Below are 19,453 nucleotides of genomic sequence, written 5' to 3'. Positions count from 1 at the left end.
ATATTTTATATAATAAAAGCGAAAAAATCTCATAGAAGTACTACAGTCGTGCTCAAAATTATTCATACCCTTGGTAAATATGACCAAAGAAGGCCGTGAAAATAAATCTGCATCGTTAATACTTTTGATCTTTTATTTAAAAAATCTACAAAAATCCAACCTTTCATTGGAGAATAATAATTTTAAATGGGGGGAAAATCTCATTATGAGAGAAATGTTTTTCTCTAATACACACTGCTCACAATTAATCATGCCCTTTTATTCAATACTTTTTGCAACCTCTTTTTCCCAAGATAACGGCTCTGAGTCTTCTTCTATAGTGCCTGATGAGTTTGGAGAACACCTGACAAGAGATCAGAGACCAAGAGATCCTTCATACAGAATCTCTCCAGATCCTTCAGATTCCCAGCTCCATGTTGGTGCTTCTTCTCTTCAGTTCACTCCACTCATTTTCTTTAGGGTTCAGGTCAGGGTTTTGGGACGGTCATGGCAGAAGCTAGTCTGGGTAAACCCAGCCTGATCTGCCGGCGATTTGATTTCACTCGGCAACTCAGTCTGGAAGCCTGTGCATTCATTTCTGCTGCGCTGTTACACTTTTGCGGGAACCAATCACAGACTGGCTTATCCACCTTGCTCGCTATTGGCGGGTATAACACGATGACGATAGAGAAGCGACGGCAAGCAGCTTTCAAACTCTATCTGATCTACCCGTCTCTCCAAAATAACAATGCACAATCACAGTGATGCCGATTGTGTTAAGCATTTACCTTATCTGAGAGAAATGTAGCAGAGAGTTGATCCAACAGTCTCTTCATAGGAAGATTACAAACGGCGATTGATGACACACGACGATTCTCTGCTGTTCTTTTGGTGGTTTGCTTCACGATGTGAGAACAAGACTCTTTTACTTCAATGCCCTTGATGGTAGACAATATTTTTATTATTTGCTCTATATGTTTCGTCTCCCTGCTTCTTGAATCTCGCGCCGCCTGAGCTGACTGGAATTCTTTTTGGTTGTCATGACAATGACGTAGTTTAGGGCGGCTATATTCCGCTTTCATTTACACTGAACCAGAACAGTATCAGAGTCACCTTTTAAACTCTCAACGATGCTGAATTACTTTTTTAGTTAGCAAACAAATTGCTCGAGTGGGTGTAAATACCGATCACTTCCATGTTTTTTTGCACAGCCTGCAAAAATCGCTCGATGCCATAGCTGCTTCTGCAAACCGCGGATCAATGCTACAAACCAATACAAACTAAACCTGTGTCTCAATCAGCTCCCTAGTTCCCTAGGTCGTGAATCAGTATATCATGAAAGTGAATGTGGCTGATTCCCTGATCAGTGCCCTGACTACTGAACTAGGGAGTTGATTGATCCGATTGGTTGAAGGACTGTCCAATTGCGTGACTAATGCTCGTTGATCAAGCCTCTTGTGCAGTAGGAAATACATAGCAAACTCCCCAGACCAATGTTCAATTTTAAATTGAGCTTGGTCTGGTGATAGCCAGACTAGGCAGAAGCTTCATTTTGTGCTCAGTGACACATTTTTGTGTTGGTTTTGGATCATAGTCCTGATGGAAGATCCAACCACAGCCCATTATATGACTTCTAACAGGGCCCACAACATTAAAGATACAGCAGTATATTTCATTGTATACATGGGGTACTTTTTACCCCGTGTGCACCAAACCCATCTTGCTGCTAAAAAAGCGAATTGTTTTACTTCATCTGACCATAGAACATTTGAAAAGTAACTGACACTACTGGAAATTCATACGGGATGGGTTATATAGTCAGATGAAGTAAAAAAAAAAAAAAAAAAAGCTTTTTTAGCATCAAACACTTAAGATGGGTTTGGTGCACACAGGGGTAAAAAGTACCCCATGCGTACAATGAAATATACTGCTGTATCTTTAATGTTGTGGGCTTATTTTTCTGCTGGAGGTCCTGCACATCTTGTTCAGATACAGGGAATCATGGATTCTATCAAATACCAGCAGATAAAAAATCAAAACCTGACTGTCCCTGTTAGAAGTCATATTTACCAAGGGTATGAATCATTTTGAGCACGACTGTATATGCCATACAACAGCTTTGTGTGAAGGAGCGGTCACATAAGCGAAATTTCTGGGACAAAAAAGTTCCATTATCGCTTGCCAATAGTGCAACAATGGATAAAGTGTAGCGATGTATGAAACACAGCTCACACAGAAGTAACTTTTAAACCTGTTGGTCAATGCAGTAAATTTGCTTTACCAACTTGAACAAATCTGAGTTGGGAACTTTTTCACCCTCCACAAAATTCCCAAACACATGGATTCCTATTGAAATGACTGAGTAGCGCTTGAGTATGGACTACTTTTATGATACTTTTATGCTATTTTTATAATCATTTCAGACCCGTTTTCCTATTCACAGTACATTCTTTAACATTTTTCATTTTGTGTTTGATGGAAGAGAGTGAAATGGTGAACTATCCCTTTAAGGAATATCAGAGATGTAGGTCTATTTGCTAATTTCCTGAGCCTGATTCTGCCCAGGGGATGACTCTGTTTAACTTGGACAGATCTTTTGCTTGAGGATTTTCCTAGATTTCTGTGTGAGCATCTCAATCTCATCTGTGCAAACTTTCAGCTCACTGCCAGAATCAATACCTTCCTCCTTGGCAATGGATGGCACAAATCTCACCATCAACTTTAATTGCATATTCAAAAAAAAAAAAAAGGCATGGATGCAGCCACTTTTACCGTCTTATATAGAGAGATATTTGATCGGGTCAAGCACACTCTGTAACAACCTTGAACTTTTTATTGGCATTAGGAGAAGCCTTAGAGGTTCATCTTGGTCTAGTAGAAGTTAAGCCAAATGCTTTAATTAGGCTGAACCATCTGCCTTGGAGTCAGACTTTTGACTGTATATACTCAGTCTCATACACTTTTTGTAAAACACTATAATGTCCTCACAAAACCTCAGACATCAAAATGATTGGGCCATGTAATTAATACTAACAGCGGCCACTTAATGTCTATTACTTTTTGGGTGTCAAGAGGTGGTGATGTACTTTTTTCCTTGATGAAGGCTTCTTGTTAACATATTAAGCTGATCATTTTCATAGGTAGCATTTTCAGCATTTTCATAGCTAACTTAAACATCACTTACTGAGCTACTGATTACACATGACACTTAGTATAGATAAGACTGGGCTGTTGTAATACTTTCAGTTTAAACAATTAAGAAATGTGCTTTTTTTTCTTAAGCATTAAATAAGTCTTTATTGCATAAAACAAATATATTTATCTATTTTTGTTTCCTGCTTAATATGTAGGTTTGAATTGAATTAAAATGCGTTTAATATTTACATTTTTTGTTTTATTAAAATGTTAATGAAATTAAGTAGGGTGAAGTGTGGTGGCAAGGAATGGCATGTTTTTTTAATTAATTTATTTTTTTATTAGTGTTACCACCCACCTTTGTTGCACTTGACACTAATTAACATGGTTTAGTGATAAACAGTTTAATTCTGAATTAATTTGCTGATAAATACAGGAATTTTATGTAACATGGCATAAAAAAACCCTGACTTACAAGCAATATGTGTTAGTCTCTCCTATCTAACGGTCAGTGATCAAGACCCACAGAGCTCTGTTTGTCAAGTACAGCCATCTTGTACCAACTGATGAAAAAAGTTATGTCTCTTGTCTTTTATAATTATAAAGTTTTATTAGGTGTTTGTGGAAGATTAAAACACTATTAGTGCTGCTCTAGCCGTCAAATTCTCCAGCTGTTCCTTTTGTTTATGACCAAAATGTTTTATGACATCCACATTCAGTCACCTAAACAATTATGGTTAATGAAATGCAGTGCTGGTACAGTGGGCAGGAGAAACATTGGTGAAGGGTACTTCATTTTTGTGTCATGTTGGTGTGGGGAGAGAGAAGCAACGATGACACACAATGGAAAGAACAGTGTGTAGTTTAAAGGTCCCGTTCTTCGTGATCCCATGTTTCAAACTTTAGTTAGTGTGTAATGTTGTTGTTAGAGTATAAATAAAATCTGTAAAATTTTAAAGCTCAAAGTTCAATACCAAGCGAGATATTTTATTTAACAGAAGTCGCCTACATCGAACGGCCAGTTTGGACTACATCCCTCTACTTCCTTCTTTAATGACGTCACTAAAACAGTTTTTTGACTAACCTCCGCCCACAGGAATACACAAGAGTTGCGTTTGTAGAGTGTGTTTGTCGCCATGTCGTCGAAACGCTGTTATTTTCATCCCGCAGTCCAATCACCGGGTCTGATTCCGGCTCAAATTGATAGGGTAAGATTAAAGACATGTTTACAATAACACTGAGCGCGTGCATCTCCACGTTATGGTAAGAGGCGTGACCTTTCCGGGCACGGTGCGCTCAGAGCTGTCGAATCACAACACAGGAACCGCTGGCACAATCAGAACTCGTTACGTATTTCTGAAGGAGGGACTTCATAGAACAAGGAAGTCATCAGCCCGTTTTTATGACAGTGGAAACAGCGGTATACAGATAAGTAAATTATGTGAAAAATACTGTGTTTTTTTTACACGCGAAACATGAACACATGTTATATTGCACACTATAAACACAATCAAAGCTTCAAAAAACCACGAAAAACGGGACCTTTAAGATACATATGGAGACAGAGAAAATAAAACAGGCTGTAATACTGTGCCTCTGTTATGGATGTCAGTTTTATTCTGGTTATTCATTTCATAAACCTTTGCCTTGTCTACTATTAAACCTTTTGAAGAGCAAGCATGAAAAGTTCAATAGAAACCTTGTAGCTGTCAATGCTTTTTATACTAAATGAATCGCATGATTGGAGTGGACAGTTCACTCAAATTCAGTTTCTAATTGGTTAAATGTTTCTTTTTCTCTCTCAAGGTGGTGGAAACCAATCTCGTGGCTTTTGACTGTCACTGGATCATCATAAATGAGGTGGGTTCCTCCTAACAATTTTGTGAGAAATACAATTTATTCTTTTTGTAAGCACATTTGAATATATTTGCATCTTTACATATCGATTTGTCTAAGTGAGAGGCGGACAAGGGCTCATTCGGAGCCTGATGAAGGTGGCCAGATAAGGACAAATTACAGCTCAATGATTTAAATTAGATTGGGCAAGCATGGGAGTAGCGCTCCAGTATAATTTAGTGCTTTCCTTAACGAATAAAGCATTTTTCCAAAATGATCCTACAGCAAGGAGAAGACAATGAATACATAGACCTTGAACCCATCTGCCTGAACAGCTATTTCAATAACGTAAAAGTCACTCTCTATGGTAACCTCTATTAATCTCTCTGGTTTTATTTAAAAAAAAGAAAGAAAAAAAAGCCATATAAATCAGTTTTTTATTGGTCTTTTTAAATAATAGACTCCAGTGCACTATGAAACGGTACTGTGACAAATTCACTCACCAGGCCAAAAACTGCAAAAACACCTTGTTCTGAATTACAACAGTTTGAAGCCGGCTAGATTCTATGTTCAGAAACTTTCCCGGTCATGTTGTGGTAGTAAGGAGGAATTTGTATTGATTCTGTTATTCCTGAGACAAATAAGAAAAAGGGAAAGTGCACCAAACATTTGCTGTTTCGTGGATGTGTGTAGCACCAGCCGCTCTGCAAATTTTTACAAAGTTAAGAAAACGTGGCTTAATTTCGTCAATGCAACGCAGATGTTTCAGGATGGAGCATTGACAACTATATTGGACCCGACAGTACACGCAGCAGAGCACTGTATCTCATTTCACATGCAAACTCGGCATTGACAGCTGCTGTCAATGCCGAGTTTGCATGCAAATTACTCATTTAATTCCAAGAGACAGAGAGATGGCCATGAAATATTAAATTATTACCGTTTCTGACACAAGATATTTTGACTAACATAAGAGTGAGTTCACCTTAATGAGTCCAAAAACATTTTCCAAATGCAAAGATAAATGACACTGTAAAAGAAACCCCTTTAAGAAACTTCTGATATAAACTAATCATATAAATTTAATAGAATATTTCAGAATTATCAGAGTAACCTTTTGGATAACCTTTTAATGCCGTTAACTTACTAGCACTCACCAGTTTAGGCAGGTGGAGCGTTTAGTGCATCTGAGGAAAGTTTTATGTCCTCGTATTTAAAACACAAAGGCACATGATATTACCTTGACATGTCCCTGTATAGACACGCATTGTTCACGGTTGGCCTTACTTGACAGCGCTCATAGGGGACAAAACAAGCAGCTGCCAAAACCTGAACCCTAAAATTGGGCCATAACCCTGTAGGCTCATATTTGTGTCATTCTAATTTAGCGCTCCTAATTAAGCATCGAGGGCCTTTGCGTTTGTCATCCGGGGGTAGAATAAGCCACTCAGTGTCGGTATTTTCAGGTCTGTGATGTCCTTGTGCTCTTGAAAGTTGGGCAGCACACTATAAAGGCCTCACATGCCCTCTCGTGATGCCTCCTACATTATCCGCCGTCATTCTTACCACATTAATTAACAGCAGCACAACCATCGTTTGACAGCGTTCAACTGTGCGTCAGGCTAGATTTTGATTTGTCCGATCAGAAACCTTAAAATTACCTTTCAGATAACAGGTTGCGTTGTAGACAACTTTAATTTTAATCTTATTGAAGGCTGAACGGCTTCGACGTTTCAAGTAAGTTCCTCACCGGCGTGCCACAAGTTCAGACTTAATGACGTACTTCATGAGAGCCAGTCACCAGCAATCACAGCTTTGCAGGTGAGAATGAAACTCAAAAGTGAAGGCTGTCAGAGGGAACAGCTTGGCCGCTCTGAAGTCTACCTTCACTGGGGGACGTTCCCTGTCCATTCTCATCACATCATTCCCAGCTCGCTCACTTCACTCTGCCCGTCTGTGGAAAAGATGGCTTCGGGCTAAAATTAGCAATCATTCCTCCCAAGGCTTCGCAAGGACACTCGAGCACGCACGGTCATGTCTTTTTGCCTTTTGGCAGCACTCTGAATACCCATTCATGAGAATAATTGTAATACTAATGATGATTTTTATGTAGTTATGTTTCTTGTATTTAAATTGGACAAAATTTTTAGCTAACTGGAGGCTGGAGAATTTGACCTTGACTTGATTAGAGAGGACAACTTAACCATGTGTGAAGAAAGTTTAGTTTGTGTGTCAGTACCAGTGTCAGGAATTAACTTTTTTAATGAAGGGGCAAAATTTGTTTATCTTGAACTAATTTTCAGCTATGTATGTGTGTGTGTGTGTGTGTGTGTGTGTGTGTGTGTGTGAAAGTGAACATTTTGTCCTCAAATTTGATGTGTTAGAAGCAGGAAAAATGGGAAAGTGTAAGGATTTGAGTGAGTTTGACAAGGACCAAATTGTGACGGCTAGATGACTGGGTCAGAGCATCTCCAAAACTGCAGCTCTTGTGGAGTGTTCCTGGTCTGCAGTGGTCAGTATCTATCAAAAGTGGTCCAAGGAAGGAAAAGTGGTGAACCAGCGACAGGATCATGGGCGGCCAAGGCTCATTGATGCACGTGGGAAGGGAAGGTTGGCCCGTGTGGTCCGATCCAACAGACGAGCTACTGTAGCTCAAATTGCTCAAGAAGTTAATGCTGGTTCTGATAGAAAGGTGTCAGAATACACAGTGAATCACAGTTTGATGCGTATGGGGCTGCATAGGCGCAGACCAGTCAGGGTGCCCATGCTGACCCACCGCCGAAAGCACCAACAGTGAGCACATGAGCATCAGAACTGGACCACGGAGCAATAGAAGAAGGTGGCCTGGTCTGATGAATCATGTTTTCTTTTACATCACATGGATAGCCGGGTGCGTATGTGTCACTTACCTGGGGAACACATGGCACCAGGATGCACTATGGGAAGAAGCAGTGATGCTTTTGGCAATGTTCTGCTAGGAAACCTTGGGTCCTGCCATCCATGTGGATGCTACTTTGACACGTACCACCTACCTAAGCATTGTTGCAGACCATGTACTTTACACCCTCATGGAAACGGTATTTCCTGGTGGCTGTGGCCTCTTTCAGCAGGATAATGCACCCTGCCACAGAGAAAAAATGGTTCAGGAATGGTTTGAGGAGCACAACAATGAGTTTGAGGTGTTGACTTCCCCAGATCCATGGAGGCCCCACCTCGCAACTTACAGAACTTAAAGGATCTGCTGTTAACATCTTGGTGCCAGATACCACAGCACAACTTCAGGGGTCAGGACTATTTTGCCAGCAAAAGTGGGACCAACGCAATATTAGGAATGTGGTCATAATGTAATGCCTGATCGCTGTGTGTGTATATACAGTGGGTACGGAAAGTATTCAGACCCCCTTAAATTTTTCACTCTTTGTTATATTGCAGCCATTTGCTAAAATCATTTAAGTTTATTTTTTTCCTCATTAATGTACACACAGCACCCCATATTGACAGAAAAACACAGAATTGTTGACATTTTTGCAGATTTATTAAAAAAGAAAAACTGAAATATCACATGGTCCTAAGTATTCAGACCCTTTGCTCAGTATTTAGTAGAAGCACCCTTTTGATCTAATACAGCCATGAGTCTTTTTGGGAAAGATGCAACAAGTTTTTCACACCTGGATTTGGGGATCCTCTGCCATTCCTCCTTGCAGATCCTCTCCAGTTCTGTCAGGTTGGATGGTAAACGTTGGTGGACAGCCATTTTTAGGTCTCTCCAGAGATGCTCAATTGGGTTTAAGTCAGGGCTCTGGCTGGGCCATTCAAGAACAGTCACAGAGTTGTTGTGAAGCCACTCCTTCGTTATTTTAGCTGTGTGCTTAGGGTCATTGTCTTGTTGGAAGGTAAACCTTCGGCCCAGTCTGAGGTCCTGAGCACTCTGGAGAAGGTTTTCGTCCAGGATATCCCTGTACTTGACCGCATTCATCTTTCCCTCCATTGCAACCAGTCGTCCTGTCCCTGCAGCTGAAAAACACCCCCACAGCATGATGCTGCCACCACCATGCTTCACTGTTGGGACTGTATTGGACAGGTGATGAGCAGTGCCTGGTTTTCTCCACACATACTGCTTAGAATTAAGGCCAAAAAGTTCTATCTTGGTCTCATCAGACCAGAGAATCTTATTTCTCACCATCTTGGCAAACTCCATGCGGACTTTCATGTGTTTTGCACTGAGGAGAGGCTTCCGTCGGGCCACTCTGCCATAAAGCTTCGACTTTTGGAGGGCTGCAGTGATGGTTGACTTTCTACAACTTTCTCCCATTTCCCGACTGCATCTCTGGAGCTCAGCCACAGTGATCTTTGGGTTCTTCTTTACCTGTCTCACCAAGGCTCTTCTCCCCCGATAGTTCAGTTTGGCGGACGGCCAGCTCTAGGAAGGGTTCTGGTCGTCCCAAACGTCTTCCATTTAAGGATTATGGAGGCCACTGTGCTCTTAGGAACCTTAAGTGCAGCAGACATTTTTTTGTAACCTTGGCCAGATCTGTGCCTTGCCACAATTCTGTCTCTGAGCTCTTCAGGCAGTTCCTTTGACCTCATGATTCTCATTTGCTCTGACATGCACTGTGAGCTGTAAGGTGTTATATAGACAGGTGTGTGGCTTTCCTAATCAAGTCCAATCAGTATAACCAAACACAGCTGGACTCAAATGAAGGTGTAGAACCATCTCAAGGATGATCAGAAGAAATGGACAGCACCTGAGTTAAATATATGAGTGTCACAGCAAAGGGTCTGAATACTTAGAACCATGTGATGTTTCAGTTTTTCTTTTTTAATAAATCTGCAAAAATGTCAACAATTCTGTGTTTTTCTGTCAATATAGGGTGCTGTGTGTACATTAATGAGGAAAAAAAATGAACTTGCATGATTTTAGCAAATGGCTGCAATATAACAAAGAGTGAAAAATTTAAGGGGGTCTGAATACTTTCCGTACCCACTGTATATATATATATATATATATATATATATATATATATATATATATTCCCTTGATGAGGGCTTTTTAACCATGTAAAAACACCATTTGTCCATTTAACTTCAGAATATTAATTCAGAATATGAACAAACATTAATTTGGAAAAAAGAACTGAAAAAGTACTATCGGCATAGTCTGGCTATCACCAGACCAAGCTCAATTTAAAATTGAACATTGGTCTGGGGAGTTTGCTATGCATTTCCTACTGCACAAGAGGCGTGATCAACGAGCATTAGTCACGCAATTGTATAGTCCTTCAACCAATCAGATCAACGATCCGGGTGACGTACTTTGCAGAGCGATGCGAAAACTCCAGACAGGTTTACCGTGTGTCTCAATCAGCTCCCTAATTCAGTAGTCAGGGCACTGATCAGGGAATCAGCCACATTCACTTGCATGATATACTGATTCACGACCTAGGGAACTAGGGAGCTGATTGAGACGCAGGGTTAGTTTGTATTGGTTTGTAGCATTGATCCACGGTTTGCAGAAGTAGCAACGGCATCGAGCGATTTGTGCAGGTTGTGCAAAAAAACATGAAAGTGATCGGTATTTACACCCACTCGAGCAATTTGTTTGCTAACTAAAGAAGTCATTCAGCATCGTCGAGAGGTTAAAAGGCGACTCTGATACTGTTCTGGTTCAGTGTAAATGAACGCGGAATATAGCCGCCCTAAACTACGTCATTGTCATGACAACCAAAAAGAATTCCAGTCAGCTCGGGCGGCGCGAGATTCAAGAAGCAGGGAGACGAAACATATAGAGCAAATAATAAAAATATTGTTTACCATCAAGAGGCATTGAAGTAAAAGAGTCCTGTACTCACATCGTGAAGCAAACCACCAAAATAACAGCAGAGGATCATTTTGTGTCATTAATCGCTGTTTGTAATCTTCTGTCGGACTGTCGGATCACCGCTCTGCTACATTTCTCTCAGATAAGGTAAATGCTTAACACAATCGGCGTCACTGAGATTGTGCATTGTTATTTTGGAGAGACGGGTAGATCAGATAGAGTTTGAAAGCTGCTTGCCGTCACTTCTCTATCGTCATCGTGTTATACCCGCCAATAGCGAGCAAGGTGGATAAGCCAGTCTGTGATTGGTTCCCGCAAAAGTGTAACAGAGAGCAGTAGAAATGAATGCACGGGTTTCCAGACTGAGTTGCCGAGCGAAATCAAATCGCCGGCAGATCAGGCTGGGTTTACCCAGACTACTATCGGCAGATAACAGAATATAAAAAATAATTTGGTTACATTCACATTTTTTAACATCAGACTAATTTTTCTTACTTTTGGACGAATTTTGGTCCTGATAGCGGGATTATTCTGTGACCCTGGTCTGTACAGTTAATTTTTAATGTTTTAAATAGTGAACTTAAAATAAGTGAATGTAAAATTTATAAACATTTATTAACATGCCTTAGAAAAAATCATTACTGGTTTTAATGTTGAGATAAAACAATGGCACTGACATATTTGAAGATATGCCAGTGCAAGTTGCTTTCAGTTAAATCAAACATGCATTTTAATCTTGGACTTGGCTTAAGACTTGTCTGCAAAATGAGGGTTAAAGTTATGAAAATATGAGGTTATCAGAATAGTAAGATTGAGATGGAGGATATCCACGGTTGCCTGCACAGTAAGAAAAGAAAGTTTTAGAGAACTGTTTAATCTCTACCTCTTTTTTTCTTTCTCTCGACCAAAAGTTTATTTACTGAATTGACAGCTATGATTGTAATATTTTCCCTGGACCTACTTCTGCTCTTTCTTTTCCATTCAAGTGTGAAACAGAAGCTCTTCTCAGCAAGATGCTTTTTATCTTTGTAGCACTGCACATGGAAAATCTCTTTTCTTTTTTCATAAATTTTTCTTTTTCTGCTCTTTTCCTCTCACATGCTGCAGGAGATTTCAGACATGGATGTGCAGGAGCTGGTGATGAAGTCTATAGGTCGCCTGACCCTGGTAAGACAGACCTTTCCTCTCCCGCAGAACACCAGCCAGCGCTGCGTCAGGAGCAACCACCGCATCAACACGTCCCTCTGCGACCCCAAAGACCCAAAGGCACAGATGTTAGAGGTGCGATTCATTCCCCCATACTCACATTTATTCATATCCATTCAAGTTAATCATAAATCATTTGCCTTCATTTCCTTTTTTGATTGTGTCCATTAACTGTCATCATTAGCCTTTGAGCTAACTTCCTTAGAAAACTAGAAAATGTCAGTGTGAAAATTAGCAGTCTTGTTTTGCTGGGTTTTTAGTTCTTTTAACTGTGCCTGTGGGTGCCATTCCTGTTTTCTACTATTTATCCAACTGAATGCATTTTCCCATATGTAAATGTACACAAATGACAACAGAAATTAACAGATGTGATGTGTATTGAGCTGCATTAAATACTGGTAAACATTGCACAGTAAATCAATACACATTTTCAAAGCTCCTACTCAGTATTAATTCATAGTTGCGTGGGTGTACGTTGGTGTCAGCAAGGCAAATATATATTTTCAGCAGGGCCAGGCAATATTTCAGTTATTCACGATATATCACAATGATTCCAATACATTTTTATTTTATTTTATTATTGTTCCCTGTCCTTTGACTCATGAGTGTGAGAGTGTTTAACAGAGATGTTTTAAAAGTGTCTATTATCTATTTAATTCAGTAGTAAAAATAGCATTAGAGGTAATCATATTGCGTTGTATATTGGTGTACATAAATTAAAAAGATTAAATAATCTGTATAATGATTTTTACTTTCATAAAATAATCTTGGCTACAATGATTGTTTGGTTGAAATTGTTTTTGTAAATCATTTTCCAGAGAAAAACATAATTATTGATGTTTCATAGAATATTAATCCAAGTGGCCAGTCAAATTGGACACAAATTATACTAGACTCAAAATAAATGTCAATTTTCTTTGTAAGTGAAGAAAACTTATTATTTAAATGATTATTTGAAACCTGGAGATTTGACAAGGAAATTGTTGTGTATTTATTTATTTATTTGATGTTTTTATCTTAGTGTCCACATACATTTTGAGCAACTATAAATGTATGTGGACTTAATCAAAAGGCAGAAAGATGTTGAGATATATTATAATTCTGCACTAACTTTCAGAATGTTAGATATGGAGGGACAGGGACTCTTTTCTGTGTAGTGTTGAATGCCTACTGTATAAGCAGGTCGTGTTTGACATTAAGAATTCAGTTCTGCTCCGTGGTCAGGAGTCCAACCTGGAAGAGCCCAATTTTGCCCTGCTCTGAAGCGTATCACATCCCTCTTTCTTGACATATATCCGACCCTCCCTTTGGAATACCCCTTTGCACCTCCCGTTCCTTTTAAACCACCAATCACCTTCCCTGGAGAGACTCACTAACTCCTGCACTTCAAACAGACTTAATGGATTTCCCTGGTCAGCCGATCTTCTCCCCCCTGAATTTAACCCCGTCTTTGTCTGTTTACCCCCTTGGCACTGGCAGCTTTGTTGCTTCAGTGGTCTCAACTCCTTCTGCAAATGCTGTATCATGAAATGGCCTTCCCAGAAAACAGCCCACCCAAAAACTGCAGCATGGTTTGCCATTTTACTTTGTGTCCAAGACATGAAACATAAATCAATAAGTAAGCCCTTTGTGTTTTTGCTCTTGGAGATGAAAAAATACAGCGGACAGGGAAAAGCCACAAAGCTCGACAAATAAAAACGCTGTTACTTGGTAGTCTTGTGGATTCCCTGTCAAATCTGCTTCTTTGGGTCATTGGTCTTTTTGTTCACCCATTCTCTTGGTAGACGAAGAGTTGTTTTGTGGGAGTGAGGAAGTGTAAATACAAGCACCGCTAGTGTTCAGTTCTGTTTTGGGATGTCGAACCTCGTTCCCTTGAAAAATGGAGAATGATCTCATCTTAACTCCACTGTGTGCAGAAGAAACATTAGATGAAAGTGTCATCCCTGTCGACACCGTCGTTTTATTCTCCACTCTGCTTTGAAGCCAATGTACATATATATATATATATATATATATATATACTGTGTAATTGGCAGTTAGTTTGGTGGCTCTCAAAGCCATTACAGCCTCATAGTGGAGCGTACCTGCAAATGCATGTTGATGGAGCCAATAGAGCGTGACTCCTAACATAATTAGAATTGCCTTTTCTTTGTGCTTCTACTAGTGAACTTATTTTTTCAAAGCAAGTATGCATATAGCTTACCTGACGGATTGCATTCTTGACAATTATAGCAAAGCAAAGCTGATGGCAAGAGGTTTTTCTCAGCTATTTTTCAACACTGTTTGGAATTACTCAGACACTCGATACAGTGTCAAGTATGCAGTGCAGTGCGGGTTAATAAACAACGCTGAAAACCTAATGACCGCTTCACTCTATTTATTACCTTCTCATTAAAATAGAGACAACACATGGGCTGGATCAGAGCCGTGCAATCGATCAGAGCGGAATTAACTCACCAATTTGTGCCAACACCACACGGTGTGGTGTTAAAGCTTGTGTATGAGTGAAGTCGCTGATTGTCTTTTATAATGTGGAATTGTATTTAAAGGTGCCCAAGAATGCTTTTTCACAAGATGTAATTAAGTCTAAGGTGTCTCTGTTTTGTGAAGTTTAAGCTCAAAATACCCCAAATTTTTTTTAATTAATTTTTTTAACTGCCTATTTTGGGGCATCATTAACAAATTATTTTTCAGTCGCCGCCCCTTTATCGCGTGCCCCCTGCCTCAAGCTCTCGATATATTACAGGATTTACAAAGTTCACACAGCATTAACCCTAAATGGATCTTTCAAGATGTTCGTCATGCATGCTGTGTGCATACATCGAATCATGTGAGTAAAGTATTTATTTTGATGTTCACATTTGATTCTCTATGAGTTTGAGGCTATGCTCTGTGGCTAAAGCTAACATTACACACTGTTGGAGAGATTTATAAAGAATGAAGTTGTGTTTATGCATTATACAGACTGCAAGTGTTTAAAAATGAAAATAGCGACGCTCTCTTGTCTCCGTGAATACAGTAAGAAACGATGGTAACTTTAACCTCATTTAACAGTACATTAGCAACATGCTAATGAAACATTTAGAAAGACAGTTTACAAATATCACTAAAAATATCATGTTATCATGGATCATGTCAGTTATTATTGCTCCATCTGCTATTTTTCGCTGTTGTTCTTGCTTGCTTACCTTGTCTGCACAGATCCAGACGTTAATACTGCCTTTCCTTGTCTAATGCTTGAACATGGGCTGGCATATATGCAAATATTGGGGGCATACACCCGACTGTTACGTAAAGTCGGTGTTATGTTGAGATCCGCGTGTTTTCCGGAAGTCTTTTAAACAAATGAGATTTACGTAAGAAAGAGGAAGCAATGGGGTTTGAAACTCAATGTATGTCTTTTCCATGTACTGAACTCTTGTTATTCAACTATGCCAAGATAAATTCAATTTTTCATTCGAGGGCACCTTTAAAGTAATATAATTGTGCTCTGTTTTAAATCTAAAATCAAATTCAAATCAATTTAAATGGATTTTAGCATTTAGTTCTTTCAAGCTGATTTTATATATATATATATATATAATATACACATACATACAGTATATACATGTTGTAATTTTTAGTAGACTGCATTTATTTGTTCGGGAAATACAATAAAAAAACAAATATTGTGAAATACAATGTAATTTTAAAAAATTGTTTAAAATAAAATTTAATTTATTTCTAAACGGCAAGAATTCCTAAATAGCTGATATTTTTTCAAAGCTATTGCTCAAGTCTTCGGTGTCATGTGATCCTTCAGAAGTCATTCTAGTATTATTTATTATAATTATTTTATTATATCGAGGTTGAAAACAGTTGTGCTGCTTAATATTGTTATGGGAACTGTAATAATTTTTTTTTTTTGTTTTGTTTTGTTTTTTGTTTATTTCCAGCATTCCGCAAATAATTTCTTACAAAAAACCTGACCTCATACTTTGGAATTGTAGTGAATATACATTGGTTAAAATGTCAGCTGTCACCAATGGTTTACTTAAATTTCAAATGGAGATGGAGAGTATCCTATATTTTTCTGAGTGTCTCTCATTTTCCTTAAATAGAAACAAAACAGTATGTGTTTATGCGACAAGACTCAATGCTCATATCCCATACTGATATTTTGACACAATTCCATTTTTGGTCCAGCTTGTTTACACTTACTTATGACAAAACTGTCATAAGTAAGTGTAAACAACTTATGAAAACCTTTCCAAGAATATCTTTTTTTTTTTTTTTTTTCTTTAATTGACCTGGTTCCATTGTACCATGATATTTGTTGTCCCTATAGTCATTCATGAACACTAAAGCCTATACTGTATGTACAGAAAGAAATAATGTTTAATTAAGTGAGTATTTTCTATTGCTTATTAAACTCCACTGTCTTCCAGGGCTTGTTCAATGTGAGCAGCCTGTTGTCATTTCCACTGTAGAGACCTTTCATCCCAGCTGTACCCACTCAGACATAAATCTTTTTCTTGTAAGAGAATATTAATCTGGTGTCTCTGGCTCTCTGTGCTCACGTTGTCTGTTTCTTCTCTCTCTTTTTTGTTCTTCTTTGTTTCCCTGCTGTTTTTTGTCATCTTGTCAGATCACCAACCGCTACATCTACGATACAGTGCTGCTGCTGGCCAACACTTTCCACAGGAAGCTGGAGGACAGGAAATGGCACAGCATGGCGAGTCTTTCGTGCATCCGCAAGGGCTCCAAACCGTGGCAGGGTGGCAAGTCTATGCTGGATACCGTGAAGAAGGTACAGCACTGCACAGCGCTTAACATTAAAAAAGATGACCCGCTGACCTTGCAAATGTAAATGTGATGTACTAAATATATTGTTGTTGTAAATTCTGTTTTTTAGAGTTATCCAGAGAGCCAACATAGATTAGATTTTGTTGAAATTGTGAAAATGAGTCTTGAAAGCATCTGACTTTTTTAAAATAATAATTTATATCTGTCCTAGGTAACATTTATAGCAGTGTAATTTTATTTTTATTAATATTTTTTACCTTTATTAGTAGTATTACTGTACATAAATTGCAATACATTAAAATGTATTTATTTATATATTTTATAGCTATTGCAATTTAAAACTGTACTTGTGTTTTTTTGTTTGTAAAGAAAACATTTCTTTAAATTTCCTTTAAAATACAAAATTCTGTAATCATTTACTCACCCTCATGTAATTCCAAACCCGTTTAACCTTCTTTTTTTGGCGGAACACCTCCTTGTGTTTTTTTAATGAATCATTCAGGCCATTTTGGTGAAGTAGATCAATACATTTTTAGATTTAACTCAAAAGAATGATTAGTTAATGGATCGGATATCGCCACTTCTCTCATGTACTCCAGCCAGATCAAGGGCACGTCAAGATTTTTAGTGAATAACAACTTCAATTTTAGTTCAATTGCACGAGTCATATATACTACTAGTCATTTTATAATTTTACAGTTCCACTCCCAATCAGTTTCGTTGAATTGAAAAGAGTGGCCCAGAATATTCTTTAAAATGCGCCACAGAAGAAAGTATGTCATACAGGTTTAATGACGTGTGAATAATGACAGACTTTTTGTGTGAACTATCTTTTTAATATTTAATGGTATGGCATTTTGGCACATAAATAATTTGTTAAAACTCAAAAGACCTGTGAAAATGTTGGCAGTACAAAGTAAAACCTGACCAGGCCAACAGAAAAGGGCCTAACAGTGAGCCCTGCTGTGATTAAAGAGATGTGATCGAGTGGGAGTTTGACCTTGGATGCATTTGCACTGGAAACCAAATGACTATTTGGTTTTGAGGATCGTAATGAGTCTCTATCTTTGTTCCGGATGGGAAAGGGGGGATGTTGTGATACGGTGAAACTCTCCTCCCTGCCTTCTGTAGGGCTACAGAAACAGCACGCTGCCTTGAGTGAGATGACAGTCTATGTTATAGGCCTAGTGACTGAGTGCTGGTTTAACACCGTGCTTGGTGGGGAACGGCTTTACCCCCTGAGGGATGTACTGTTCTTCCTGTATTCACATGTATCTGATCCTCCCTGCCATCCTGCAGTAGAGATATCACCTCTCACCTCCACACCGCTGCTTGTGTGACAGTCGTATTAAAGCAGATAGGGCGATTTATTCAGACACCGGGTGACCGCTAGAACACACCGGCCTCGTACCGTCTTCAAATCTACCTAGATTTTAACAACCTCATGTCCAGGGGATGTGTGAGAGAATGGGCTGCAGACATGTATTATATACTGTAAGTGTTACACACTTATTTTACTGTACATCAGCTGCATAATGACCTTGCATTCAATTCCCGGGAGACTGTTTGGACTGGAACATTGCTTTACAGCTTAATTAGGGGAAGTTTGTATGTATCGGCTTTACAAAGCAGCAGTTGGTGAACTCATTTGGAAAGCACTCATCAGCTTTTATAATTGGCTGTCTAATTCTTTCAGTGTCACCACTGGTATTGGTAGAGTGAATTTACAACAATTATTTGTCTGTTCGTGTGGGTTTTTGCTGGGCAGGACATGTTGTGGATGCGGTTTAGGAAGGGCTGAGGATTTTTACTGGAATGATGCTTTGGAGTTCAAATGAGTGGTGCTACTGAAGAGAGGATGGAAAATGGGGGAAAATGGGGGAGGACAAGAGTGAGGTCCTTTTGCCATTTTTATTCATAGAGATAGTTGAAACAGGGGAGGAAATGGCTGGGACAAGAGGGGCATGATCAGCAAATATCACAAAACATGCATCTGCCGCATGAGGCCCACCATGTGATACTAACCACTGTCATGCTCTGAGCCATTTAAGAGATTATTTTGCCATTTATGACAAAATATGCTCATGATATTTTTATATAAAGAAGATGATGACTTAAAGATGAAGTATGCAAATTCAGTGCCACTCAAAAGATTAGCATTATTACGAATTTTATTTAATGTTACACAACTGTTCAATGTTTGGGTCGGTAAGATTTTTTTTAATGCTGACCAAGGCTGCATTTATTTGAAAAATACAGTATTGCAACAGTTACCTATTTGAAAATATTTTAAAATGGAATTTTCTGTAGCCATTATTCCAGTTTCATATGATCCTTCAGAAATCATTTGGTAACACTTTACAGTAAGGTCTTATTTGTTAACATTAGTTAATGTGTTAACTAACATTCAATAACAATGAGCAATACATTTGTTACTGTATTTATTAGGGGTGTGACGAGATCTCGTGTCACGAGATCTTGTGAGACTAAAATGTGACGAGATTTCTCGTCGAGGCGAAAAGTAGTCTCGTGATGTTGTTGCCATGACAGAGTGGTTAGGATGATTAGGAAAGAATATGCCACCGCTACGTTTACATTACGCCTCCACTGTCGTTTTGCTTTGTATTTAAATAAAAAACATTTAATTCAGTTGCATAACGGTCGCCGCCGCTCCATATTTACAGAGTATGCGCG

General features: G+C 38.8%; 1 protein-coding gene across 11 annotated transcripts in view; it reads left to right on the top strand.

Annotated features, from left to right (window-relative positions):
* Nucleotides 1–19,453, top strand: part of grid2 (glutamate receptor, ionotropic, delta 2) — a 519,954-nt gene that overhangs the window by 326,615 nt on the left and 173,886 nt on the right. For all 11 annotated transcript variants that reach the window (XR_007187436.1, XR_007187438.1, XR_007187437.1 and 8 more), the window contains 3 exons: nt 4,921–4,974; nt 11,876–12,049; nt 16,602–16,763. Coding sequence is in view for 8 of the 11 variants with exons in the window: in XM_048209694.1 (XP_048065651.1) it covers nt 4,921–4,974; nt 11,876–12,049; nt 16,602–16,763 (390 nt within the window). In the remaining 3 variants the exon portion in view is untranslated. The remainder of the gene's footprint in view (nt 1–4,920; nt 4,975–11,875; nt 12,050–16,601; nt 16,764–19,453) is intronic.

This window comes from Megalobrama amblycephala, linkage group LG12 (assembly GCF_018812025.1).
Source record: "Megalobrama amblycephala isolate DHTTF-2021 linkage group LG12, ASM1881202v1, whole genome shotgun sequence".
Taxonomy (NCBI): domain Eukaryota; kingdom Metazoa; phylum Chordata; class Actinopteri; order Cypriniformes; family Xenocyprididae; genus Megalobrama; species Megalobrama amblycephala.
Note: the sequence above shows the minus strand (reverse complement) of the source record. Positions and strands in the feature narration are given on the sequence as shown.